At 40.9% G+C, this 27,948-nt stretch overlaps 1 protein-coding gene across 4 annotated transcripts in view; it reads right to left on the reverse strand.

The window, feature by feature from the left end:
• The window catches only part of UXS1 (UDP-glucuronate decarboxylase 1), a 62,444-nt gene extending 39,938 nt beyond the window's left edge, over positions 1-22,506 (reverse strand). The window contains exons 1-5 of one of the 4 annotated variants that reach the window (XM_075739054.1): positions 22,211-22,506; positions 9,420-9,447; positions 6,572-6,620; positions 4,451-4,494; positions 402-462 (exon numbers count right to left, since the gene is read on the reverse strand). In XM_075739054.1, the coding sequence (XP_075595169.1) occupies positions 402-462; positions 4,451-4,494; positions 6,572-6,620; positions 9,420-9,447; positions 22,211-22,307 (279 nt within the window). In that variant the 5' untranslated portion in view covers positions 22,308-22,506. The remainder of the gene's footprint in view (positions 1-401; positions 463-4,450; positions 4,495-6,571; positions 6,621-9,419; positions 9,448-22,210) is intronic. The other 3 variants (XM_075739063.1, XM_075739079.1, XM_075739071.1) reach the window with 3 other exon arrangements.
• Between the last annotated feature and the right edge of the window lie 5,442 nt (positions 22,507-27,948).

Raw genomic sequence — 27,948 nt, forward strand, 5'->3', positions numbered from 1 at the left:
TGACTAGATTTTGTCCAATTCTGTCACACAAGCTTTCTGTCAAGATGTGCCTTAAATGTTTCCCAGTGTCCGTAAGTTTAAGCCACCTGGGAGCACAAGGTGAAAGACCCTTTGGCAATGCAGTCCTGAGATGTTACGAGCAGATAACAGTAGCTTAATTGGCAAGTCAAACCTCCTAACCAGAGCCCAAGTGTATTTATCCACATGCTGAATTTGAAAACATCAACAGGGAGTAGTAAGTGAAGTAGTACTCTAAACCCTGAGCAGCACGTATGACATACAAGGTAATTTACTTTATTCCTGTTCATGTCTTTAATTAATCCTACAAGAATGATTACATTCCACAGAGTTTTTTTTCCTTTTTATTTCCCAAAACAACCCCTGAGTAAATACCAACTTACCAGGATTCTTTTACGATCCTTTTCTGATAAAAATTTCACTGGTGGGTATTTCTGGGTGAAACTACAGAACATTTCAAAACAAAGAAGAAAAACCATGTCAGTTTCGGCCTTGCTTCTTCTTTCACATATCTGTCTTTGAAATATGAAAAAACTACTCTGACAATCTCCCATTCTTAAAGTTCTGCTATGGGTATGTTTAGTCCTTTTTTCCTGAAGAAGGATCTGGGCCAACATGAAAAATTGTCTATGGTTTGTAAAAACACTGTGAGAAATATCAAAATTGATCAGCAAAAAGTGCTTTTAAAATTTCTACTTAATTGATTTTCTAGAATGAATCATTTCCATCTTTTGAGTGCAGAACTGGTGCCAAGCATGACATCACAAGAGAATAAAACAATAAAACATGAGCAGCAATTGAACTTTTTTTTAAAAAAAGTTTAAAAAAGCAAACAACCTTAAAAGTTCTGGAGAAGAAAGCAAGTTGTTTTGACTTACCGCACTGACTTCAAACACTTCTCTTTGAAGTTTCAATGTGAAGTTTACAATATAAAGTTTTAATTCTCCTTAAAGTTTCACAGTAATCAAGTATACAATCAGAATATTGAAGAAACACTTTTTAAGATACTTCAACAATTTTTACTAGAGAGCTCATTCAGTATGAAAGCTACTCATAATTTTCTTCTCAGAAATAGCTAGACTGACATTGTTTTGATGGTCTTCAAGCTACTTTCACTTCAATTTTTTTTGCACCTTCTTCTTTACAGGAACTTAAAACAAAATTATGTGACATACAAATCTTAGGTGCTCTCTAAGCTTAAAATTGATGCTCAGAACCTTAGATGATTTCCCGGACATGGAATTGTATCACTTCTTTCTCCCCCTACTGGCATACATCCTGCATACAGCAACAAACTCCTCCAAAAGGAAGTGTGAAAGAAGGTGTGGATTTTATTTTATTTATTTCTGTAATTAGCATTGTAGTCTTGACAATACTTTAATAGCTCAGATTTTTCTTAACTAAATATCAGTGTGACACTGGACAGAAATCAAGCTATGGTTACTCTTCTCCTTCGGTAAGTCCACATGCTAGAGGTACAATTGGATGTAGCACGCAGGAGGTATGTGCCAAGAGTTCAGACTGAGATTACATTTTCATCTACTCATAAACAGACTCTAACTGAACTGACCGTACACCTCTGATCTTGAAGAACCTCCCCTGCTTCTAACCTGCAGTACTGGCTCAAGAGGAATTCTTCAGAGGCAAAGCACAGATGCTTCTGTACTTGTGTCAACTTTTCACCCCAGAGTGAAACCCATTTTCAGTTTCCTGGATACGGGAAATATGGCAGCAGAATCTTCCAATGTTATCCATACAGGAAGACTGAAATAAGAAGCTACCTACACTTGCCTTATATCACCACATGGTTCACTAACGGGAAGCCTATTTCTTTGATTTAAGCTGAGAAGCAAAAGGAAACAGCAGTGTATAAGTATAATGCTGATACGCAAAATACAGCCTTCCTGGGAGAGAAGGGCAAATCTACCAATAAAAACAAGAGGTTTATGGAATTTAAAAAAAGTGAAGTGCCAAATAACTTGATGCAAGCTAAAAGTCAGTCTTTTTTAAGACCACTTTTTAAGGTCACATTAATCCAGCATGGAGTAATACTGCTGCCGAAGGGACCTCCCAGCCATTTTTGCTCCTTCCATTACACCAGTACTAGCTTAGAGGCAGCGGGCAGGAATCTGGAACTGATCCACCTGAATGTTCATCTTCCAGCAACAATGTTGAGTTTATCTTGACCTAATGCATGCTTTAATGACTACATGGCAATGCTTTTGCTGTGCAAATTATTAATAAAAACTTTCCAACTTTAGCTTCAGTTAAACAATCTCGTCACGAGACTAGCATTAACGAATTCTTGTCTTTCCCGCTTCCCAAAAGCATGACGATGGCTTCCTTTCAGGTTTTATCAACTTATGAGGTAAAAACCCCCACTGACACTAGAGAGTAAGCTTTGCAAGCAGGATCAGCCTTCAGACATCTGGCAGTGAGTAGTTATTTACTGTCACTCTACATAGATATATAATTAAAAAACTATTAATTGCAACAACTCACGTGCAGTTGAACCAGCAGAGGTAAAGTGCTACACTATTTGAAAAACCCAACAACAGTAAAAGCCCGTATTTTGATATGGACAATAAGAGCCCATAAGCCCTCATTTTGTGAAAGCATAATTTCCAGATTGGCTCATACGGAGGTAAAAATATATATTTTGATTCTTTCTCTTCATTGCTAGACATTTGAAACAAGACTCAGAATACACTGCAAACACTACTCAAAAAGAAAAGAGCATTTAGATAGCTCCTGGAAGAAGTTTTAACTTAATGGTTCCACCCAACAATTCATTGTTCATTTGGAAAAATATAACAATTATTTTAAAAAGATCCAATCAGGATACCCTCCCACAAAGGTCCTCTGTGAATGGCTGAAGGAAATAGCTGAATTGTAACAACTGAAGCTGAAGATACACTGGGTTATCAATAAAAATTAAATGTCAATTGAATAGAGGCAGGACACAAAAAATTTCATCTGAACATAAAATCTTTATAATTTGATTGTTATAACTGATATGGTATTATCACATGCAACAACTACAGGTGACGCAGTCTGCAATTTGTCTCCTGTTGCCGATATATCGCCTAGTTTGATCCATGAAGTTCATGCTTACATTAAGAGATGAGCAATCAGATCAGTATTCTCACTGAAACAAATTGTATGTGGCAGGTCACTGAATCTTTCACATCAATTGTAAAAAAGACAGAACTGACAACTTATTTCTTTTCTCTTTTTCTTTTTTACAGCACAGGAGGAGTGGAAAGAGGAAGGGCAACTGCTTACTGGCAAGACAAAACTCAAAACACCAAAACACTGTGAGTGTTGAGCATACGCCTGACCAAAAGCAATGGGATTCTGCTCCACCCTCCAGAGGAACAGCACAGAACCACCAATATGCCATACATAACCATCCAGGCTTACTGGTCCAGACTTGGCCCTTTGTAATGCAGCAGTCTCAGCCAGCAGTTTGCTTAGGACATCAGTGCCACCTGTGAAACAGTATCACTGCCAAAAAGCAGCAGTGTCCTTGTCAGAGCTGATAGCTCCTATCCCTGTTTCAGACCTTAGCTTGTGATGAATAGCATCTGCCCATGAGGACACTCAGATGGGAGAACTGATCTAGTGGAAAGACAACCAGGCTGGGGAACAAGGGAGTTATTTGCAGAGAGAGACTGAAATATCTGGTTTCCCCATCCAGTTTACTGTCAGCACTCAAGTGGTTCTGCTGGCATAAAAGCGAGGAAACGATGTTGCAGGGTGGACACAAGCAGCCAAGGAGAAATGGGTCAGGCTTGGCATTTTATTTTTTTTAACAACTATGTCAATTTAAGGTGCTTGTGGAACTACAGCACATATTTAATACCTGCAGCTCATCAAAAAAGCTTGTCTGCTTTTATTCAACCACATCATCCAGTTTAATCCAAGATATTGCATTCCCTTACAAATCTCAAGAGAAGTGAGTCAGTCAGGCTCATCCAAAGCACAAGCAGAGACTAAGGCAGACAAGCAAATCACTGTACATTAGCTGAACCATGGTAACGGATCACAAGTGTGGGAAACATGAGGTAAAACATTGTCAGTCTTTTGAAATCGAAACCAATGTTTTAGCAGACACCTGGATTGGACTTACAAAACCATGGTAATTTGTTCACCAGCTGGACTCAAACCAGGAAATTCCTCCACAGCATTTGCACTTTACAAAAATCCAGCATTCCCAGTTTACTATAGTGGGATTAATCAACTTGAATACCTTAAGCATTAATGTCTTGCAGCATTCAAGGCCCCATCCTCACTTAGATATGATAAAGATCCAAAAGTACTGAGGGCATACGCAAAACATTTATCTCAAGCCTACAACCACAGAACTGACTGCTACAGAAAAGAAACTGCGCTTTATAACTGCTTCCCACATTTAGCAGAAAAGACGTACCTTTTTTCTAGATCTTTGATTTTCTCCCTTAGAGGTGCAACAGCCTAAAATGAAGGAATAGTATTTTATCTTTGAAGAATAGAACAAGATTCACATCACAAAACATGCACATAAATTACTTTAGGGTAACAATCATCGCAATCTCCTATGAAGAGCTGCGCTGAAGACACTCCAAGAACCTTGCATCTTAAAGCATCCTTTATGTGGAGAAAAAAAAAAAAAAAAATCCTTGAACCTTTTTCACCAAAAATCAAATCACCTAGTACAGTGTGAAATCCCTTAGCTTACCACTGAAAACAAAACACCTCACGGCTATGAGTAGCACAGCCTTGTTGATAAGAACATTCAATGTTATGATTCCTATTTGGCAAAGTGAAGTCACAAGTGACTTGTTTGAGATTGTTAAAGGCAATCTATGTTGAGCAACAGCACAACAGGACAGTCAGTAAAACCTCAACTATTCAAATGGACAGCAGGGACACAGACACAGAAACAGAGGCATTAGCTCCAGAGAAAAGGCTATGGTTCTCTCAGAACATGGTATATGAATTTAAAAGAGACATCATGCTTAAAAATCTAAGATACATTTCACATCATGATTCAAGGGTACACCTAGGCTTTTAAAAAAAGTATTAAAAGGAAATTTGTTAGAAAATACAGTTCACCTACGAAGACTTTTGCTTGTATTTTCACTGCTTTGAAAGAGAATCACTTCAGTTGGCATCAGTCTCAGATTATCACAAATTTCTAACAGTTCTGCCAAATTTCAACAAGTTCCTGAACTCTTGTTTTTAAGTTTACAAAAAACTTGTCACAATATTTACCATCTAGGGCCCTACATAAATTGAAAGCTATCAGAGGGTTCTCTCTTGAAATGGTACTACATAGCAACACATCACTAACCACCATTAATTTTTGTACAAATATTGCTTGTTAGAGCTAGACAATTCAGCAACTTCATGAACTGAAATAAGCTGCGTATTCATGTTAAGAAATACAGTATTGTCATTTATATTCATTAAATATCTAGCTCTGTGGAGCAGCAAATAGTTCTTGAAACAGTTATACTTATTATACAAGATACCGTATAACTAAAGCTTTAAAAACAAGATCCATAAATGCTCAACTTCTCAGACCTTAGAGTAACTCCGATCTACCCACTGAATTTCAAGCATTTGACCATTCTTAAACAACTGGGATTTTCAGAATGCTCATTGCAATGTTTACCACAATTAAAAAAAAAGAATGCAAAAAGACATAAACTAAGAACACAATCTTTCCATTGATTTTAAGCAATATCAGAGGGCTTCTCACTGTGTTCAGAGGAACAATTGCTATATAAACCTGCTGAAATACAGGACACTAGGCAGATCATACTACACTAGTACAGTCACACACGTCCACATAAGGGGTAGAGGGCACTGACCTCAAAGACTTTTGTATCTATTAAATTCTTCTTTTTATTAATATTAGACTGGGAGTCTAAAAACATCTGAAGAAAGATCTTTTGCCAACATTCTTAATATTTCACAACAAAGGTTGTTGAGGTTGAAATCGAAGTTCAGAAATACTGGCACAGAAGTTCAGAATCACCAGTGTGTTTAATATCCATATCTACTCCAGGAATTGCCAGGACTCATGCTTAAAGCACTGGTACTGCACACCATCCCCAACCACAAACACTGCTACCTTTGTTCATTAGTTAAGAACAAAGTAAAGCATTTTTGGTAGGTTTCAAATTTCTAATGAAACTTATATATACTTCACATTTTGTAAGGGTGACAGAGGAAAACATCTGTGTATATCTTTCATTCAGTAACAAAAAACAGTTCTCAAGAGGACTCTACTATGGTTTTTGCAGGAAATGAGGCAGTAGAGCTATTACTCTCAAGAAAGGTTTAGAGGAAAGAAAAAAAAAAGAAAAAAGATGAGTCAGATCTATGTTAGAAACTCCACTATAGTGAAGAAGAGTTCAAAAAACTTATTTACAGACACAAATGTAATGTTTTGAATGGTTTTTAATGGAAAGTAATAAGATAGAACTAAATACACCCGTTCAGCATGAAATGAGTGAAATGGGGTCTTCAAAACAAAACAGACTACAACTATTAGCAAACTAACCTCCTCTATTTTACTTTCCACCTTCTGATCCCCATTTTCTTGAAGAGACCTGTTGGCAAGAAAAGAAAAAACATAATCCATACCTAAGCAATAGTTGCCGCACTACACCTGCATCATGCTTTTTCTGTTAAAACAGCATCTTCAAAGCATCCCAAGTTAGTATTATTTCAAAGACATACTCAGAGCAAATAAAAGCGGATGGTCCAATTCCCATTGAAATCAGCTAATCTTGTCACCAGGTTTGGCAGAAACTGAATCAAGCCCACATGCAAGAGTAATAACAATAAAGATGACATTCATTTTACAGAGAAAATTAACTTCATTGTAGAAAAGTGTCTAAACACTGCACCAGGGTCAAGTAGACACATTTTTGAGTGTAGGTTTACCATGCAAAAGCCTAAGATGTCTTTTTGAGGGTCTCTGTTTACTGTATGCTAAAAAAACCCCAACATTTTCCCTTAAAGCCACAACTGTAACTGTAATTTCAATCAAAAAGAGAGAAGGGCAAACATGTCTAGCTTTGACTGTGAACTTTTACAAAAACAAGGAAAAAACCTATACCAAAACTTGTCTTAAGTGACCATCTGATGGGCAATACTGACTCAGCCTACCTGTTTGGTAGCTGAGCGCTACCTGTTTCAAATGAAGCCAAGCTTATACACTGAAGGATGAAGGATGTCAAGGTAAGTTGTAAAAACAGAGTACTAAGAAGTTGGTGTCTTACACAAATCTGTGTGGTCTTATTTAGCATCTAATTGCATGAAGTATCTCAATTACTGGTGTTCTTTCTTTGAGTAAACTTCTACAAGCGTAGAATATGTATTTTTAAATATTAGCTCTTGCATGCAATCTATGCTATTTTCCTTAAGTTTGCATTTTTTTTTCAATTAAACCTTCTGAAAGGGGAATTATTTCATCTTACAGTAGTAATTTTTTGCATACTAGAGGATTCATGGGTATCCAACATAAAATGGAGTTCTTTCAAATAAAACAGAGCTCCTTTACTTGGGACCTCAAGTCGTTACACCTAGGGAAACAGAAGATCCTTTATTAAGCAGATATACATATGCCACGCTGTTAGAAGTTAGAGCAATGATTTCCTTCATATCCCTCTGTAAAACCCTCTTACTAAAGAAGTCAGTTCAGTCTATTACTGAGTCAAAAATCTTACCGACCAGATCCATTTTGTTGTATCAGTAGAGTGCAGTAAATTCTTAGACTACGACACACAGATCCTGAACCGTCTTTTCAAAACAAATTGTAATTTATTGTATTAGTGGCAAATAAAAACCCTCCAGTTAACATAGTATGAATTCACTACAAGGAAGCAATATTAAGTAATTCTTGTGAATTTTTCAAATGTTTTCCCAAATAACAGAAATCTACAAAATGCTATGTGAACAATCTGTAGAATGCATAGCCTTTCCTCTCTGCTAAATGAGCAAGGAAAATTTGGAAAACCTCTTAGAATATAAAGAGGTTCCCTCAAAAATGGTTCCTACTATTGTTTATTCACAAATCCTGGAACTTAAGCACTAGCAATCTGCAGTTTAGTTTTTAATGAGCTCTGCCCTAACAAAGACAATCTTATTGGCTGAGGACCAACATCAGACCTTCAGAAATAAAGTCTTCCCCCTCAATAGCTCTATAACAGACACCTCAAATAAGAAGTCAGGCACAGCTAATGGTAGAATTTGTAAGGACAAGGGCTTCTCAGGGAAACCCACTGGATCTCATGCCCACTTGCCCTCCTCAAACCCCTCTCTGAGGTTCCCGTCCTTCCTTTGGAAATGCTCAGCTGCTCATGTAACAGCTGCTAAGCTGCCATAGTTTGCTGGCCACAACAACATGGCAATCTAAATTATATCTCTATCAGCAGCTCAGCAGCTGTTTGCCTAACAGCTGAACACTTTGTAGCAAGGGTGGGAAACTCCAAGAGAAATAAAGTGGACAGCTTGGGAGAGGAACAGATCCAAGGGTAAGCTGTCCTGGGTGAATCAGAGCCTGCAGAAAATTCTTTAATTTTCTTACCTTGCCTCAAGCTTTCTTTACTCCATGCTGCTAAGCATGCCACCAGAGTACCAAAACCCTTTACTAGCAAAACTACATGGTGAAATATTCTGTTGGCTGTGCACGAAGATTTTGTCACAGGGAATGGACTGTCCCCGTATTCTCTTCACCTTTTTTTTGACTTGTGTCTTCCTGGTGAATTTTCCCAGAGGACAAACACTCACATACAAGCAGAAATGCTGTGAAAATCTGCATGTTTTGCATGCATATGCTATGCCCTTCCTATTTCTAAGGGCAAAAATTCTGGGGGACTGTAGGATTTTCTTTGCTTTTCAGCAGTTAAACCATCAGATTCTCTCCCAATTAATTGTGGAGAAAAACAACCCTCAAAACCACATTTCTAATTCTAGGTACAGAAACATAATTATGGCAAGCACTGGAGGATCTGCTGCTCTTCAATGTTTATGCCTGTATTGTCACTGAGGTATGGTCAGATCTGTGCTGAGAAAAAGCAGAATCCAAGCCTATATGCCCAGCTATGCCAACTAACTTGCCTGAAAAATCTGCAGAATCAGAAGATGAATTTTTGTAAAGAAAGGCAGATGCTGAAGTGACAGTAAGACCTTGGGTGAGATTTACAGCAGACATACCATTTTTAAAATACAAGGTGTTCAGTCTCAAAAACTGTTGTATCAGCCGTGTAGCAGCCACGCAAACAACAGTGTGAGCTGCTGTTGTATTTGCTCCCTATTTGACATAAAGTGATATATGTTGATGGGAAAGGTAAGTTAATTATATTTCAAATAAGGATATTCAATACAAAAACTATATACATTACCTCATATTGACAAAGTTTCCCCATACAGCTGGAAAATAAGAAAAGAGAGAACATTACAGTGTCATATAACAGTACATGAGGTAATTTTTTTCCCAGTATCATCAAAAAGAATATAAAAAAATATTAAGTATGTTAATCACAAATTATCTAAATAAGTTACATACATGATGTATATACACACCTCAAGTGACTAGAACACAGCTTAAGAGTATGGAAGGAATTCCGATGAAATTACATGAGACTATAAAAAAGTAGGAAAATACAGTAATTCAATAAAAAAGGACTATTCCAGTGCACATCTGGAATTATCTGACCAGTAAATCATCAAATATACTTATCTGATCATTATCTCTACACCATATTAGATAAACGAAATGTACAAGAATTCTCTGAATTATATAATTTGACACCACATACAGATTCAACAAATCAGAGCTCTGGACTTGTTTATTAGGGATATTGAAAAAAATGGCAAGAGCATGAAAGGAGTCCTGTAAACCTGAACCACATGAACTGGAAACTACAGACTGACAAGAGTAAAAAGACTGGCCACTACAGGCAATAGCTGAATCAGTCCAAAGAGGTGCCACAACAGTCCTGTGTTAAAGGTAGCAAGTGCTTGTGTGCATGATTCTCTCTCTAAGTATGTATATATTGTGATGCAGATGCACAGGGTAGCTAAGCAACATAATCAAATGTCTCACTAAGCAGACAAAGATAATTTATTACACCCTTTGTACGGAAAAAAGTTTTAAGGAAGACAAACCGCAGTATAAAACAGCACAGCAAACATATCAGCTGTTTCTGTGTTCACAAAAAGATTCATCTGCCCAATTTATTTTCTGCTAGAAATAAAATCTTCTGAAGCTGTTTAGGGTTTAAGTGATTACACGAAGACTATCAGAACACTGTTCAACTAGAACAGAGAATGTAGTTTACAGTGAAAAAAAACCAGGCTATACTACAGAATTGAAAACTTCAGATTGTCAAGACAAACAAGATTAATACAGAACAGTTACGTAAGGGACTGGGCAACTGTAAGTGACACAGGACATATACCCAGAATATCACCAGAAAAATAATTCTGCAATTGCTCTTTAAGAGACAAAGCTCAACCTAAGGATCCAAATTACACTGGGTCTTAAGGAGGAGGGGTACCCTTTTTGCAGTATTAGCATACATATAGAAAGCTTCCAAAGCTTCCTCAGTTTTTCTAAGCTGCACTTCAGGTCTCAAGTAGCAATTAATGAAGTATTTTGCCCAGATTCAGGCTTTGCACATACATTTTCATGATTATTACTTATTGATCTCAAGCAGATGATGAGGTGTTACAGAAACAAGAAAACAAAAAATGCTGCTACAGTCACAGGCACCTTCCAAGGCAAAAGGAAACATACCCAGGAAAGAGGAGCGGGGAGGACAGGAGTGAGGATGCAATAATGCAGTCACTGTTCCACCCTTGAGGGGATGGTGAAGCTACTCAACCGTTTTTAACTACTGCGTGCTGTTGAGTAATTCAAAGAGTAATTCAAATGAATCCATGACAGATTGTCAAACACACTGTAGGAGGGCACTGTGATATCTGTGGTGGTATCATAAAACCTCTGTCATCTTTTGGGGAAAGAGATAAGGAAGCTTTATATTGGAACAGGTGATCAATAAAATCCAACTGAACTTAAAAACCACCGTGAATTTTATGTTAAAGTAAATTCTCTGGGGGAAAAAGGTATACAGTGTTGAGCACTAAGTTGAATTCAAGTTAATTACCCTCTGGCTAAGACTTTAGAATTATTTATGATAACATTAATGGCAAAATCCCCCCCCCCCCTTTTTTTTTTTTTCAGTGAATGATGATCATCTGGCAACTACTACGGGTACAGAATTCTCAAGTTGTACATTAATCGGTTGTTTTTCTGGGCTACAGAAACCCATACAAATAATGTAATGTAGTGTTTACCAAGTGGCAGAAAACATCTGGGCTTAGCTGGTGAAACAGGAATTGAAAAAATGAGTTGCCAGCTGCATCACAAATACCACCCTGCCAGTTTTGTTGCAGAGACAGTGCAGCTACATTGCATACAAGAAACTGGCTTCCTAAAGAAAACATGTTAATTGTGTGTACTCAGGGTCCACAGCAGGGAAGGGGAGCTCAGAAAGGCATACCTGTACTTCCAGAAACACTATGTTTGATATCCCAGCTCTGTAGGAGTAAATAACCTTCCATTAAACTTCCAAGAAGCTTATTTTTGTACCAAAAAAGAATGAAACTGCAAATAAACCATATAGGAAATACCATATGGAGGTATGTGAAGAACCCTGAAGTCTCTCATGCAGAGAGGTGCTGCAGACACTCACTTGAACATACTGCCCTCACAAAGGATTCCAAATGCACAATTCTAAAGAGGATCTCTTCAGCTACTGTGTGCTCATACACAGCTTACATCAAGGTTGAAGGGATCAGAGGTAAGGTTTTTCACTACAGTGGAATTAAAGTTTTGGGTTTTTTTCTAAATGCACATCACAATTGTTTAAATAATGGGCTTACACAGCTGCAGAACCAGCAGTATGACTATGGCTTACAGAGGATTTCCTTGACTTGTCACTTCCTTGCCCTAAAGGTTATGCCAAAGCCAGTTTGACATTCAGGCAAGAATGATGGAGACATATTAAGGCAAGTGGCCCTAAATCCATGAGCAGAATGATGCAGAATTACAAGTCTAAATCTAAGATGAAAGCCCTCACAGGCACCATAAGGCACCTCTTGACAGGCCCACCAAGTTCAGACACCAAAAGCTGCAGACCTGTGGATGGTTAAAAAAGCTTCCACACCAGCAAGGTCATGATCAGGCACTACACATAAACCCAGTTTTCAAAAGCATCAGACTCCTAAATGGATCCAATTTGAGCAAATGCTAGCATAACTGATTACCTCACTAATCCAGTCTAAAAGCCAGTCTAAAAAAAAAAAATACAGTAAAAGCCAGTCTAAAAAAAAAAATACAAGTAAAAAAAATTCCAATTCTAAAGTCAAATCTTTTAAACCAAGAGGTTTACATCCAGGATAATAGTCCTATGCCAATTCTCAAACCTTAGAGATTTAACACCCTCACTCCCCTGCCCCAACCATGACAGTATGTACTCTATGAAGAACTTCCTATTCATTCAACTAGAGACCATTCATGGACAGTCTTCCTGCCATCTACTGAAACTCTGTGCAAGGGTTGAATTCACGATTAATTGCACTGGACAGAGAGAAGCATGACTTGTAACCAAACAATTAAGACACTCACCTACATGAGAAAATAAATAGAGGTTCTGCTTATTCCCTCAAAGACTATTTGTAAACCTCACTCAATGACTGATTAAAGTAACAATAACTTGCCATTAGGGAAGAGATCAGAATATTTGGATTGTTCTGAGACACATGAAAGTCTGGTTTAACGACCTGTAGGAGAAAGGTGTAGTCCTATTTTGACTATCTGTTCTGGGATGTGTCTTCCCCTCTGCATCCCTTCCATAAAATAATGAAGGATTTTTGTAGCATTTTTGCAAGGATTAATTGCAAGTACCATGAAGATTAAAAATACAACAGAGGCATTAATCACTCCCACAGACATTACACTTTAAAGTGACAGTTTCCAGAGAAGAATGATGTTCCTTGGATGAAGCAACAAAGAGCTGTACTTTTAGAAAAGAGGAGATTTGTTTCTTAAAGCATTAATCACAGCATTGTTATTAAAGAGGTATTTACATTTTGCCAACCAAACATTAATCATTCATGGTTTTCAGAAAACCCCAATCCTCTTTTTTGTTTGGTTTGTTGTTTGGGGGGTTTTTTTTCCCCTCCAGCCTCAGAGATAAAGCTGTAACTACTTGGCAAGCACAGCCTTATGGTAAAATTGTTGTAGATTTCCAAGACTTCTCAAAACTACCTTAAATAAAAGCTAAGCCATCACAGACAAGTAAAGATGGTTTTCTTGCTACTGAATACATTTATATTCCTGGAAATTCAAAAGTTTGTTTAGTTTTTCTAGAGAAGACCCTTTCTGAAATTATGGCTGATGCAGAGCAGTATGATGACTGGGCTACTTTCAGCAAAGGAATATTCCAAGAGCTATCCTTTGGATACAAGTCAGCCCTGCCTGCAATGAAGTCAAAAAAACCCAAACACAAAATCTGTTCAGTCATACTCAGAAAAGTACAACAGAAATCCCGAGCAATTTGCTGTTGAGCATCCACTATTAAATGGACACTTCCCTATCTATCATAGGCAGATTTTTAGCTCTGACCAGCTGCACTCCATAGCAGGCAAGAGTTATTCTTCTAGATCCTCATAATATAAGAGCAGGATGTATGTTTTCACCTGAATGTCCTCTGAGTCTGTCATCTGCAAGAATACTAACTGTATAGGTTTCTGTAAAACACAGATTACTACTCTGAGAACCCTGGATGCCTTAATTAACTCATCCACAATAGGCTGGGGAACCAGAAAAACAACACTATCACAATCTGAAGGCGGGAAAAAACAGAATCTCAAAGAAAGCCTGTGCCTTTAGCCCAGGATGATCCCTCTTCTCTGGGTCTCTTTCAATGACATTAAAATCAAGTCATAGACTATCACAAGGCACCAATAGTAATAAACACTCACAATCTGAAATGATAAGTGGCAATATTAGTTTCAGCATCACATACATTTTAAAACAGGTGTTTTAAAAAGTGAGACCATGATGTCCATAGATCCAAGATGCAATCTCTTTTAAAACCACTTCCTTTCCCACTGGCTTTGTTGTTTGTATTTTCAAGACACTCAGTTAAAGAAACTTTTACATAAACCTTTGTCTAAGTAGATTTAACTGAAAATACAGGATTTTTCCCCTGTATTGCCCTCCTTACAACCTCTGCTCAATCACAAGATGATGTTCATTTCAAATGGATCTCACTATCAACAGAAACAGCATACAGGACCAATATGAATTGATATGTGGTTGTAACCTGAATTTCTAGATCAAAATCGTAAGTTCTGAATGTCCAGAGTGAATTGCTTCAGTCAAACTTTCTATTTCGGACAGATGCAACGTCATTCCAAAGAGGGTGGGTTGGTTTGGGTTTTTTCCCTGAAATCTGACTCTCCATAGTCACTCAGCAGCTTTAGTCTCCTGGTAGACAGAAGCTTTTTGTCTCCAGACGAAAACTTGACAAAAAGGAAAAGCAGGCAAAGTGAGCTCATAAAATACTTATTATTACAGATGCATTACAGTCTTAATTTAATTCTTTTGCAGATCTCAATTAGATACGCAATAATGTAAAGAAAACTATTATTTCCTTTAGGAAACTTATTTCCCACACGACATCCTTGTCACTAAACTGGAGAGAGAGGTCACTGAGTAGTGCCATTGAAGGAAGGGATGCCATCCAGAGGGACCTCGACCAGCTTAAGGAGTGGGCAATTATGAACCTCATTAAGTTCAACAAGGCCAGATGCAAGGTCCTGCACATGGGTTGGGGCAATCACCAGTATCAATACAGGCTGAGTTACAAATGGACTGAGAGTAGACCTGCAGAGAAGGACTTGGGGATACTGGTGGAAGAAAAATGGAGGTAATGGCTTTAAACTGAAGGAGGGTAGATTTCTAAATCTATTGTGAGAGTGGTGAGGCACCGGCACAGGTTGCCCAGAAAAGCTGTGGATGCCCCATCCCTGGAAGTGTTCAAGGCCAGGCTGGATGGGACTTTGGGCAACCTGGTCTAGTGGAGGGTGTCCCTGCCCATGGCGGGGGGGGTGGAACTAGATGGTCTTCAAAGGTCCAACACAAACCATTCTGTGATTTGGCTAATGAATTTCCAACTGCATTTTATAGTCTAGTTTTCATAACAATAAAACCACCTCAATAGTAGCCTATCTGTAATTCCAGTAGTTTGTTAATTAGCTTAGAAAATTATTATACCGAAGAGTATGTAATATTAGAGGAGATAACATACAATTACTAATCATAACTTTGTATTACTGAATGTCATCTTCCTGGGTGAAGTTTACATTTATGCCTTTGGGGCACGAACAATAATCTGAACATTAAAAACCAAAAATTAAGATCTACTCCTCTGGTAGGTCTACACAGATTTCTGTACAGCAAGTAGTTCTTCCTGTTGTATTTCCTGAAGTGACATCTTGTTCAATGGTAAAGTTCCTGCTCCAAATCAAAGACAGCAGATAGAAACTGTAGCTTTTCCCAGATGGCAAGTACCCTAGACACAAGGGTACAGGGTTTTCTGAAGGGGAAGATACTCTGTCCTGGATAACACCACTACTCTATGTAAATCCCTCACCTAGTCATCACAGAGCAAAACAAAGACAACATAGTCACCAGGACAACGTTTTTTGTACCTTCTCTTAAGAATAAATAATTAAACTTTGGCAAACTGATACACTCCTGCAGCTGTGAGATATAACATTATGCAAATTTTCTTTCTTTACAAGAGTTAATGGAGCTTCATACTGGATGGGAAGCTAACCATGAATACTTATTCTAACATTTCAGTTAGCAGCATCACTTTATTACTGAATTCTGTTCTTCATTTCCCAGATGGCAAATTCTTTCCAACTATTCTGTTAAGTCTTGTTCTCAGTTCTCTGTTCAGTGTTTCTACTCTTTCCTATCTCATATCTTTAGCATATCATTCTTTACCAGTACTCATCCATTTTTGTCTATCCTTTGTATTTTGCCACAAGTAAGATAATGCACCCCAATTGTTAGTTAATACAAACAGGAAAAAACATCCAATATTTACAACAAAAAACCAGAATGTGTATAACTCATCACAGTTATGAAGTTCCAAACAGGATCTTAGATTTTCATCACCACATATATTTGAGCATGCCTGGACATCATAAAACTTTCTAGCTTTGAATTTATTTTCTTGAAACACCAAAGTGGTTTGCACATATGTTGACGGCCTACAAAAGGTTCGAATTCCCAAGGGAGACAACAGAAGGACTTTGACCCATACCTAACTGGAGTACTATGTAATAATTACATTCTGAATCAGGTCAAAATTATTTTGGCGATGTGAAAGCTAAGCAATCTAAATTGCTAACATCCCTGTGTCCCCTTTTCACTTATTAATAGAGAAAGAACTAAAATCCCTAAGTGTCTTTCCTTAAACAGCAGCAGAGTCAAACCCCAGAAACTGATCAGCCATCCAAGGTAACATGACTCAAATTAGGATGGCAGTCAAATGAGGTGTTATGATTCAAATCAATTATTTTCAGCATTTTATTTTAAGTTTGTTGACTGCTAAGAACGTTTTCAGCAGACTCACAGCATGCTCCAATGGTCAGCACTGTAACTGAAACAAACTCACTTTTCCCAGTTACCTTCTACAAATTCCTTCACAGTAACCCCCACCCCTCCCTGCCTAGGGTCCACAAACTAGAAGTTGAAAACTATCGGTTTCAACCAAGCTCCGCTTTGGTCAACCAACCTTACAGGAAAGAGACAAGCAATATAAATGATAAGGAAACATTTCCCCTTTGCAAAAACACAAAGGGGAAAGAAGGTAAAAGCTCTAAGACTGTTTGTCCTTGAGCAGAATGATGACAGTACCATCTCCTGCACATGCCACAGAAAAGACAAATACTAAGTGGAGAGAAAATATTGAAGACAAATACTAAAGACAAATATTAAATGGAAATAAGCTGGGAAGTGTAAGGGTGAATTTCTCCAGGATGCCAAAAAATCGGTTTAACACAACATGGCTAGCAAAGCAGAGTTGGAGTCCATCTATTCCTGACAAACTCAAACTCCTGAAGCACTGATAAATTTTCATGCGCTATGCAGCTACGGCTAGTTGGAAGCCTGATGAGCAGGGAACTGGAAGCTGCTGAAGACAGTAAACTTATTTGCATAAACCCACAGATGAAAGGCAGCTCTGCAGGACATTAAGCCAGCAAGCAAATGTTTTTTGTTTGGGTTTTTTTGGTGGAGAATCCATGGCATGGTGACACAAAAAGCAGGTGAACCTGATGTCACATTAGACCCTTTCTAAATCTTCCATGGCCAGTCAATCCTGGTGTCTTGTAAAACAGCTGGAAAAGGAAGATTTCTGGTATTCTCCACCGCAGTGCTGAGTAACTTTCAGACAGCTAGCTTGAAACAATAGGACAGGACCAAATTCGCAGCTACTTTTCTATTATGAAAAGTGAAAGTAAAAGCTCATCAAAACACAACATTAAGTAGCATTTAACCTTTGTTGTGAACACACACAAGACAAGCAACATGCAAGGGGCTGGTAAGATTCAAACCGAAAAGCTTAGTCACACCTTGATATTCTGAGAAAAGCACATTACATTCTACTTAGCTGATGGAAATCTGACAGAAACAAATGGCTAACCTTGTAAAACAAAGGATAACAACCACAGAAACTAACAGTGCTGGGAGAAGTCATGCCACTACACTGCAGGATGTACTTCCCTCACATTATTTTGACATTTTGTTTTTAAGTTGTTTCAGTAGATGTGCTGTAATTTATTTTATAAAGGTAATGAAGTCTTAAGCTTGGATCTCATGGCAGCACCCTATTATTCCTTCTTTTTTTGCCTTGGAAAAGGAACAAGGCTACTGACACACTTCCTGCAAACTATTTGATCTACAAATGAGCAATGAGAACTGTTCTACTTTACCAGAAATAGACCTCTTAACTCTCCCTCGTTATACTACGACATCAGTAGATTACTTACAGTAGCATCAAGATTAAAGCAAACCATGCAGATTGACAAGCTCTGGTCTTTAAATTCTGGTGACAAGATTTTACAGCGTACTTCCAACAACTTCAATAAGGTCCTGATTCTACAAAAACAGCCTCACTGAAGCATCTCAGTATATCCATATAAAACTGAATAAACATTTAAAACTTCAAAGGGAATGAGTTTAAGGTGTCTGTATTGACATACCAACCCACAAACAGGTGGGCTTTTTAAAAATAAAACTCTCAGCCTGCATATAAGTTACTCATTGTGGTGATGCTGGTTGGTTTTTCTAACAATATCTATTTAATTGGTTGCTGGTTTATGATGTCTACATTTCTCATTACAGACAAGAAAAACCAATTAAATCCACTTCACTTGCATTTATAATCATCTCATGTTCTTAAGCTACAGTTTCACAATGGTTTCAAGATGATGCAAGTGCAGCCCATGACTGAAAGGATTTGCTTCAGTCCACTTCCACACGACCCCCTCTCCTCTGGTTAGCACCAACTCTCCTGCAGTATCTTACTGGGGGTTAAAACAGAGAAAAGCTGTAGCAGAAGACTTTGACCCTTTAAAAGGGCAACAAAAATTTAACCTTTGGCCAAGGTTTCCCATTATATGTAGCACAGTATAGCCATGCAGTGTTCACAGGAGGAGATGGCACTGCAAGTCAACTAAGCTAATTCTGAAAAATATCTTAAAAAATAATTGTGTAGCATTCTACCAGATTACAGACTGACTCTCACAGCTCACTAACTGCACTATCTCCAGATTCATCACTTGGGCTATGGGGAACAAAATCACCCCTTTCACTTAGGGCCTACAGATAAGGTAAATGTAACTGATAGTTAAACTCTGTTCACTTCAGTTTTACAGGGAACAGTCGCTTAAGTTACAACAGCTTTTAACTGCCTGCTTCATAGAAATGCTCCTTTGGGGTCTATTTTTATATACACAAACTACAAATAGCACACTGTTTCAAGTGAGTAACTATTTTTTTAAATTAATAAAAATTTACAGACATGAGACGTCAGATATTACTTTAATTCAAACCCAGATGTAAAGGAAGGATCCTTCTTACTCTAAGTGTCACTAGGGAAACCAGTGAAGTCCATAAAAAGAGTTCTAGTTATCTTTAACAGAAGCCTGACTGCACCTCACATCACAGTGGTACTTTAACCAACGTCAACAACACTCCTTAGGCAAGACACTATTTGTAGACCTGCAAAGCACGCGATGGCAGCGCTGCCAACAGCACTCCCAGCTGCCTATTTCGCCACCACGCGGCCTCCTCCGTTGGGCCAAAACAGCTGTCCGAACACCCATGCTGCCAAATGGTTATACCCTGAAAAGGTGATCTTAGTCCAGACCGGTTTCTCTACCTGGTGCACAGCACAGAAATTTAAGTCCTTGTACATGGTGGATGCTGGTGGGAAACAGGAGATGTGGAGCAGGGATATCTAAGCTAGCCTGGCCATTCAACACCTTGCGCTGTGAAACTACCAAGAGAGCCACTCAATGACTCTTGAGAGCGAGATAGCTGAGAGCCTTTCAACCGCCCGTAATAAGTTCTTCCTCTAGTTCGTAAACTGTCATAAAGAAGTTCTTCAGGTACACTGTAACAAATTTGCATTCAACAGCAGAAGCTTTTTATGAAATAAGACACTCTTAGAAAAGCTAGTCCCTAAACATTCTCTTGGGATTTCACACACAAACTGACAAAATGGCACTATCAAAAAAGTCCTGTCTCCTAGTTCATAAAAATATGATGCATTTGCCAAGTATTTCATTCCCTGCAACACAACGTGCTCCAAATCTGATTCCCCACGCACTAACACTGAATGGGAATTCATGGAAAGGAGGTGCACAGCCTGAAAACACTTAGTCATTTGGAGAGCACTTGAGAGAAAAGGAATGTAAGAAGTGCCAGCACATACACCTACACCAGCAGCTCGGTTTTCTCAGATTCTATGCTATTTTAGTCTAGCATTATCTGACTGCAACCACAGCACAGTGATGATTCAGTAATATTGCAAGGAGTGCACTTTTAGGATAGGGGGATGGGAACATAATGACTCCCATAGAAAACAAAAAATAGCCTCTCTATTAGACCAGTGGCATCTGCTAGCATATCAGTGTACTGAAGACACCCGAGCCACGACTAATGATTCCACTACTTTTGACCACTAGTCAAAAGATGGAAAAGCACAGCAACCTGACACATTAGATTTGCAAAAAACATACTCCCATCACACCCCAACCTATTCCCTTTTTAAGCTACTTTTTGCCACATGGATCTGCAGTCCCTCTCCTCCTCCATTTTTTCTAAATCCCAAAGAACAATCAGAAACAAGCATTGAGAAGACATCTATGACTTACAGCCCAGGCAGCAAAAATGATATGGCAGTTTTTCCCTTCCTTAAGGCTTTTACCTACAAAGCTAGACAGCAAACACCAACTACTATCTAACCAATAGCCAGATCCAAATGACCATGTCATTTGCCACTCAATTCCAGTATTTTAACAGCAGTCTAATAATTTTGTATTTTTAAATTAAGTATCGTTTTTGGCAAAACACTGAGCCCTTTCAAAATAAGAACAGACATTAAGCTGCCCCTGCCCCAGTATGCATGGAACCTGAAGTCACTTGGGACAAACAAACTGTCCTAAGAGTCAGAGCTGACACACAACTTCAAGTATAGCAGCAGTATCTAAATAATGAGGTCCTGCAAACATAGTAACATATGGTAGTAAAGAAAACTCCTCTGTGGTGTTTCTGGGGTAGAAGACACCACTCCCTTCTGCCATGTTACTTGAGTTGTACCTCTCCAGCCTCCCAAATGCGAAGGGAGGCTTCTAAATCTGAGGCACACACCCCATCCCCAAAGCGAGCTCACCTATACGTGTTTCGAAGCATCAAGAGAATCACTTGTCCCTAGCTAAGCTGACAAGGCTTCAAAGATCCTTCCTCATGATGTGCCATCTACATGAAATCCACCCAAGTCTAAAACCAGAAGGGGCTAACATAAACTGAATATGAAAAATGCAACAGAAAGATCTGGACAAGAAAGGCAAGAGAGCTTGACAGGACAACGTTATAAATCCGAGACTCTACTTGACTCACGCCTAATAATTGAAGTCATAAACATCCCTGTCAGTGGTTACTCCAAGATATTTCCCAAATACCTCAGGCTCTTCAGACTCCAGCTACGTGCTGAGCTAATAAACATTTATTTAGCCCCAACAGGACATCAGAGGATTTTACAAAAACCAGACACGAGGCCTGCCCAGGAAAACTTCCTTGCAGCCTCACCTCACGCATCTACCAGGTTAAGATCGACGCGGACAAAGACTGGTCTGAGGAGCGGCTGCGGAAATACTTACTCCTTGAGCCACGTCTCGCTCACAGCGCTCCCCACCAGCCTCTCTCTCTGCCCGGGCAGCCCACCCCACCGCCCAGGCGGTGCCTCGGCAGCACGCCCGCCCCACCTCACCTCACCTCACGTCTGGGACTGGGCCCGAAGGACGGCTGCCTGCCGCACGCCGAGCCCCCCGAGAGCCCCTTCCCGCGGGGCACCGGGGGGAAGCACGGCCGCCTGCCCCCCGCAGGAAGCCGCCCGCAGTGCGAACGCCCCCAACGGCCGCCGCGGGGGTACGGGGAGGGGGGGCCTCACCGCGCAGCCCTCACGGCCGGGCAGGGAAAAATGCCTGACAGGCACCCCCGGCACGGCCCGCCCGGCGGTCCCGCGGATGCCCTTCGCCACGGCCTAGCCGGCTGTCCGCCGGACTTGGGAAAGTTTCGGGGAGGCGGGGAAAGGAGGGAACCCCTCGGCCCCGCCGCCCAGAGACGCGGGGGGCCGCGCGGAGCGCCCTTCCCCGCCGGGGCCGCAGCAGCCGCGCTGCGGCGTCTCGCAACTGGGCAGCGCAACGGGGCGCGGGAGGATCCGCCACCCCTCCTCCCTCCGGCGGCAGACAGCACGGGGGGCGCCCGGCCAGCGAGCAATGAATGGCCCAGCCAGACCCGCCCTCACCCCCGCTCACTCACAGGCGACATAGGCGACGAAGGCGAGCCCCATGAGCAGCTTCATCCTCCTCCGGTTGATGGCGGTCAACAGGCGCAGCAGCGGCCCTTTGCTCACCATGCCCAGCGGCAGCGGCACGCAGCGCCGGGCGCCTGCACGGCCGGCCACGCCACCGGGCTCGCGCGCGCGCGGCCACCCACCGCTCGGCTCAGCTCGGCTCCGCTCGGCTCGGCTCCCCCTGCCCGGGCAGCCCGGGAACCGCCCGCGCAGGCGCAGCGGCGCACACCCGCCCGCTCTCCCTCTCTCCCTCCCCTTCCCCCGCTGTGGAGGCGGCCGGTGGCCAACGGCGGCCGAAGCGGTGGCGGCGTAGCGCGGCGCATGCGCAGGTCGCTACCGCCCGGCAGCCTGAGCCTGTCTATGCGCCGGGGCTCCGTGGTGAGGCGCAACCCGGTGGTGTTGCCGCGGGGTCTGTCTGTCCTTCCTTCGTAACAAGCGACGTGTTTTTGACTAGAGGCTGCCTGGAAGTCGGCCGCTTCCCACAGAGCGTGCCTGAGGGAAAGGAAGGGCGCCCGCAGCCTCTCCGTGCCCCTGGCCTGGGCTCTCAGGGTGCTTCAGCATCGGCCGTCTCGGTCACCGGTCACCTCCCGCCGTGGTGGCCCTGGGGCGGTGACTGCAGGGATGGACGGGTAGACATGGGCACACACTGTCGCAGTGTGTGTCACGCTGCTTCCTTCAGTGCCCGGTAGTTTGAAAGCGCCATTTGACTCATCGTAAATGTGCTTTCCATGACTGCACGCATCTCTTTGCTATGGTAAATGAAAAATTTGGGGATTTGTTGTTTATTTTTCCCCAAAAGTAATAGTTTATGAATTTGCCTCTGTTTAGGATAATGAGATTGCAGTTACTTTCAAATAGTTTACATTTCTACTGCAGCTTCCATCCGTAGTCCTTGCGGCCTGTTGCAAACTGCAGATTTGTGTTTGCCTGGAACGGTAGGCACTTTCCTCACGTGTTAAAACACGTTCTCCTGCCAGTAAAATACACCCGCTTAATCTGAAGAGAAATCTCCCTCCACAACCCAACCTTCCGCCTCAGTAGTACAGCCTTCACACGGTTTCTAAGGGATACTCTTTCTCATGCTCGTCTCCCAGAGGAGAAGACTGTGAGAACAAGTGTTCTTGAATTAAATACCTAGTTTCAATCATTTAATTTCAATGCAGAAATACAGCTGTTTACACTGAAGAAACGATGACCTCAGTCAAAGAAAGACCCACAGAGTTAACAAGAGTTAACCCTTCCTTCTTATGAGGAGTACAGTCAGTCAAATGTGTGAGTCTCGGAAGGGTAAGTGCAGCAAGATGCGGTTCAGCATGACTCAGAACATCCCCCTGCAGCCCAGAGAGGCAAAGTGACTTTATGCAGGAAGCCTTGAGAATTGAAATTTCCTAACTCCTAACCTTCTGCTTTGATTGTAAGGCCACTCCTTTCCTCTTGGCTTTTTTGTTTCCTATGATTTGTGTTTGATATACTTTACTTGGCTGTTTATTCCACTGCTTGTAGCTATGTGGAGAAAAGGGAATAAAAATACCACCGTTTAAAACACAATCTGGCACCAGATTTGTCTGCGTAGTAATAACTCAAATAGTAACAGAGCTTTATATGGGGAGTAAATTTGGCCATCAAAAAGCTATAGCTGAACAGCACTGCATGAAAGCTGGAGAATATTACAGGACTATTATTCCCTCCCTGCACCTCAAACTCCCATTATTTTCAGTCAGGATTTTCCGTAATGGTATCTGCATGCACCACACCAACTCCACAAGCCTTTAGGGGTAGGCAAGACATTTTTAACAGCTGCCCTGCCCTAAGCGGGGCTGCACAATCCGTGACTCCATCAAGCTGCCTGCGTAAGGCACCTTGCTTGGCATCACGCTCAGTGTTCAGGCTAATTTCGCTGCAGAAACGTGTTGAGGCAGGCTGCGATCCCTGAAGGTGGGAAAAGGAGAGCAAAGGAGCAGGATGCTTTATGGAGCTTTGTGGTGGAGGAGACTTGAACCCTGTGGGAGACAATGTGACCGTGCTCTCTACAGGGCCAGCTGTTTTTCACGCATGACACCAGGGCCAGCTGTGCCCACGTCGCTCTCCAAGTGAGCCAGAGCATGTCTAACTGAATTGCAGGAGGGTGAACGTAAGTCCAACATACCTCAAATATAACTATAGACATGTACCTTATAAGTACTGTAGTTCTCCAGGCACATGATGGCCAACAGCAGGGACATTTATTTCAGGATACAGCCGGTCACATTCACAGCCTCGTGCCAAGGACTGGCACCAACAGCAGAGGTTCTGGTATGTAGTGGCTGCTAAATGTGCCAAGAGAAAGACTGAGGGATGATACAGTTTTGAGTGCTAACCTAGGAGTGCGCTGTAGATCAGGAAGCAGGTATCCATCTGCCTTTGGGTCATTATTTTAATCAGGCTGATAGCATGACCTCAGCTAATGGCAACCCTCTCTGGGCTAGTTTGCAGGTAATATACCCTGTCTCCCAGTCTTCAACTTTAGTTTTCAAAGTGCTTTATGAAAACATTTGGATTTTTTTTTTCCACTAAACCACAGCCTGTGAAATGATGGGGTTTTTTAAATGATGGAAAATTTTAATTACTTTTTTAATGATTAAAAATGTGAATGTGCAGGTATATGTGCAGTGTACCTGAACGACCAATATGAACTTAGAATTCACAGCATCCCTGCAATGTACTTTTCCTTGATACCAGATCAGAACTGTGCAATTCCTCAGCGGTCGTTCCAGAATCAGGAAAAAAACCCCAACCACAACTGCCACAATTTTCACAATTTCCACATGATGCCGCATGAGGGAGACTCTTCTATCATATGGAAATACAGGGAAGATCTCTTTGTGTCCCTGTCATGTTTCTGCAAGAGATGACATTGTACTGTATGATCTGGGAGGCATAAGTGGACCCTGGGCACTGAGACCCAAGCAGGGAGAACTGCTGTCTATGGGATAAGGAAATGAGTGGCAAAGCACTGAAAAAATGCAAAAATAAAAACAAGTCATTACCACCACACTACTCTCATAGTGGGGAGGGGAACTCAGACAAAAATGAGTTAAAATTAGCAGCGTTTCTTTTCAGGGAAAGTTAGAAGTTCAAGAGTTTGTGCAGTTTTTATAAGACTAATGAAAAGAGAACATGCAGTTCTGGGAACAGAATCAATTCTTTTAATATTAACATCTCAAAAGAAAAAGCTGTTAAGTGCTTCAGACCATTATTATTTATTATTTGGATGGTGATGGCAATAAACAGTTTCAAATACAACTGGATCATAACTGCCATGAGTATTACATGAATGCAGAATTGAGACAATCCCAGACCTTCAAAACATACAAATTAAGAGACAGATCATCCAGTGAATGTGAACAAACAAACAAGCAGGTGTCAAAGCATAATATGAAAATGACTACTTAAACACGAATTTGCAGAAATTAGGTGAATCATTTAATGATTTAGACAGCTATTTGCAAAGAACAAATTATAACGTAAAAGAAAATAATTGGATTTCAAACTACAGTGCAGTCCATCTATTTTGTTGACCAGTTTCATTAGCTGTCATGGGGGAGTAGTTCATTCTGTAAAAGTTGAGCCTCCCTTTTATATCAAGCATGTAGAAACCCAACACACAATGCTACTCAGAAAAGTTGCTTCAGGCTCCAGGCTTGAAATTGATATACTGACTAGATTAAAAAAAAGTCAAATATTCCTAAATTGACTGGTAGCATTACCTACATAAAGCACTTGTTCTTCATGACGCAATTTTCCCTTGAGGTAACTGAAAACAGCCCTGTACATTTTCAAAGTTGGAAAAAGATTTTAAGGTGCTATATCTATTCCAAAAGTACAGGAGGCCACACGCAAGATTCTCTGGTAATTGGGTCAGAATGAAATAAAGAGAGTGGCTAAATTACTGATTGTAAAAACTTGTGAGCAGTTAAACCCACTGTTCTTCAAAGTTCTTTTATCATCCATCAAAGAAGCTACTTTATTAGGCTAGGTCAGCAAGTTATTCATTCACTGCTGGTTTAGATTTCATAATTTCCCCAAGCCCTTTGGAGCTTTTTAATTGGCATCGTTCTACCCTACAGCACTTGGGAAGTAGTGACTTTGAATGGATCTATTTTGAGTTGGATTCAGTCCAGATTGTGCTGGAATTAGAACCAAAGAAGCCCAGAGCTTTTTTGTATGATGTTACAGAGCAGTTGTAATTGCCTCTGTTCCCCAGTATATCACTGCCGCAGAAAGTGAACAAGAATAAACCTATCGTGTGGTGGGCCAAGGATATATGTGCATGTAATATGCACGTGATGTAGTGGCTGAGGACTGCTCTTTGTTAAGAAAACCCACTTGGGGCTTATGCTGGAAGTCTATGCTGGCCACTGCAACGCTAGGAACAGGGAAACCATTTTTCTTCTGCATCTTTACTTGCAGTAATGCTAACTGGATGTGACTTCAGCCATTTTAGTGGTATGCTATATTTTATGGCATAAACCACAGCCTCAGGCAGATGGTTTACAAGCCACCTCAGTGACAGCATTTCTGTGTTACACCGATGTGAGGATTATCAGCTTAATTGTGAATAAAGGGCTGATGCTCTGTGTAACTGGAGGAGCAGGACTGCAAGGTGCTGGAGAGCACATCTGCTCTGCAGTCTAGATATATCTATTGGTGTTTTTTCCTCTGAGGCGGAAAAGATTCTTAGTGCTGTTCAACTACTCTAATGTTGTCAATAAAGCAGAAAGTAAACAAGGTAATTAAAGGTGTTAGAGAACTTGTACAGTTGAATTTATAGAGACTACTGAGAAGAGTCTGTATCGCAGGCAAGTTGAAAAGTATTTGGAGTGCATAAATTCCCACTGATGTTTGATATTATTCCTCTTCCACAAATTTCCCTCGCTGTTGTGTCGGAGAGGTTAGATGAATGACAGAGAGAACACATGTGATCACACATTTCAGGAAATGTAACATAGAAGCATTATTAAGTTTATGTGGTCCATAGCTATGATGGTCCATGGCCTTACAAGGAGGGATCTGGGACAGCTGCAAACAGAAGAGCCTCATGTAGCAGGCTCATCTGAATGATGGGCCAGAGTGTACCCTCAGCAAGTTTGCAGATGACACAAAACTTGAAGGAGTGACTGACACAACAGATGGCTGTGCTGCCTTTCAAAGGGATGTCGACAGACTGGAGAAAAGGGCTGACAGGAACCTCACAAAGTTCAATGAGGAGAAGTGCAAAGTCCTGCACGTGGGGAAGAACAACTCCAAGTCAGTAACTGCTGCTGGGGGCCACCCAGCTGGAAAGGACTTGGAGGTCTTGGACACCAACAAAAGCCATCCATGTGCCCTCATGGTGAAGAAGGCTAATGGTATCTTGGACTGCATTAGGAGGAGTGCTGTCAGCAGATGGGGTAGGTGATTCTTCCCCTCTACTCAGTACTGGTGAGACCACACCTGCAGTGCTGGGTCCAGTTCTGGGCTCCCCAGTACAAAACAGATGTGGACATACTGGAAAGAGTACAGTGAATGGCTACTGAGATGATGAAGGGACTGGAGCATCTCTCCTATGAGACAGGCTGAGAGAACTGGGACTGTTCTGCCTGGAGAAGAGAAGGCTCAGGAGGAATCTCATCCATGTGTATAAATACTTGAAGAGAGGGGGTGAGGAACAGGGAGGCAGGCTTTT

This window comes from Balearica regulorum, chromosome 1, assembly GCF_011004875.1.
Source record: "Balearica regulorum gibbericeps isolate bBalReg1 chromosome 1, bBalReg1.pri, whole genome shotgun sequence".
Taxonomy (NCBI): domain Eukaryota; kingdom Metazoa; phylum Chordata; class Aves; order Gruiformes; family Gruidae; genus Balearica; species Balearica regulorum.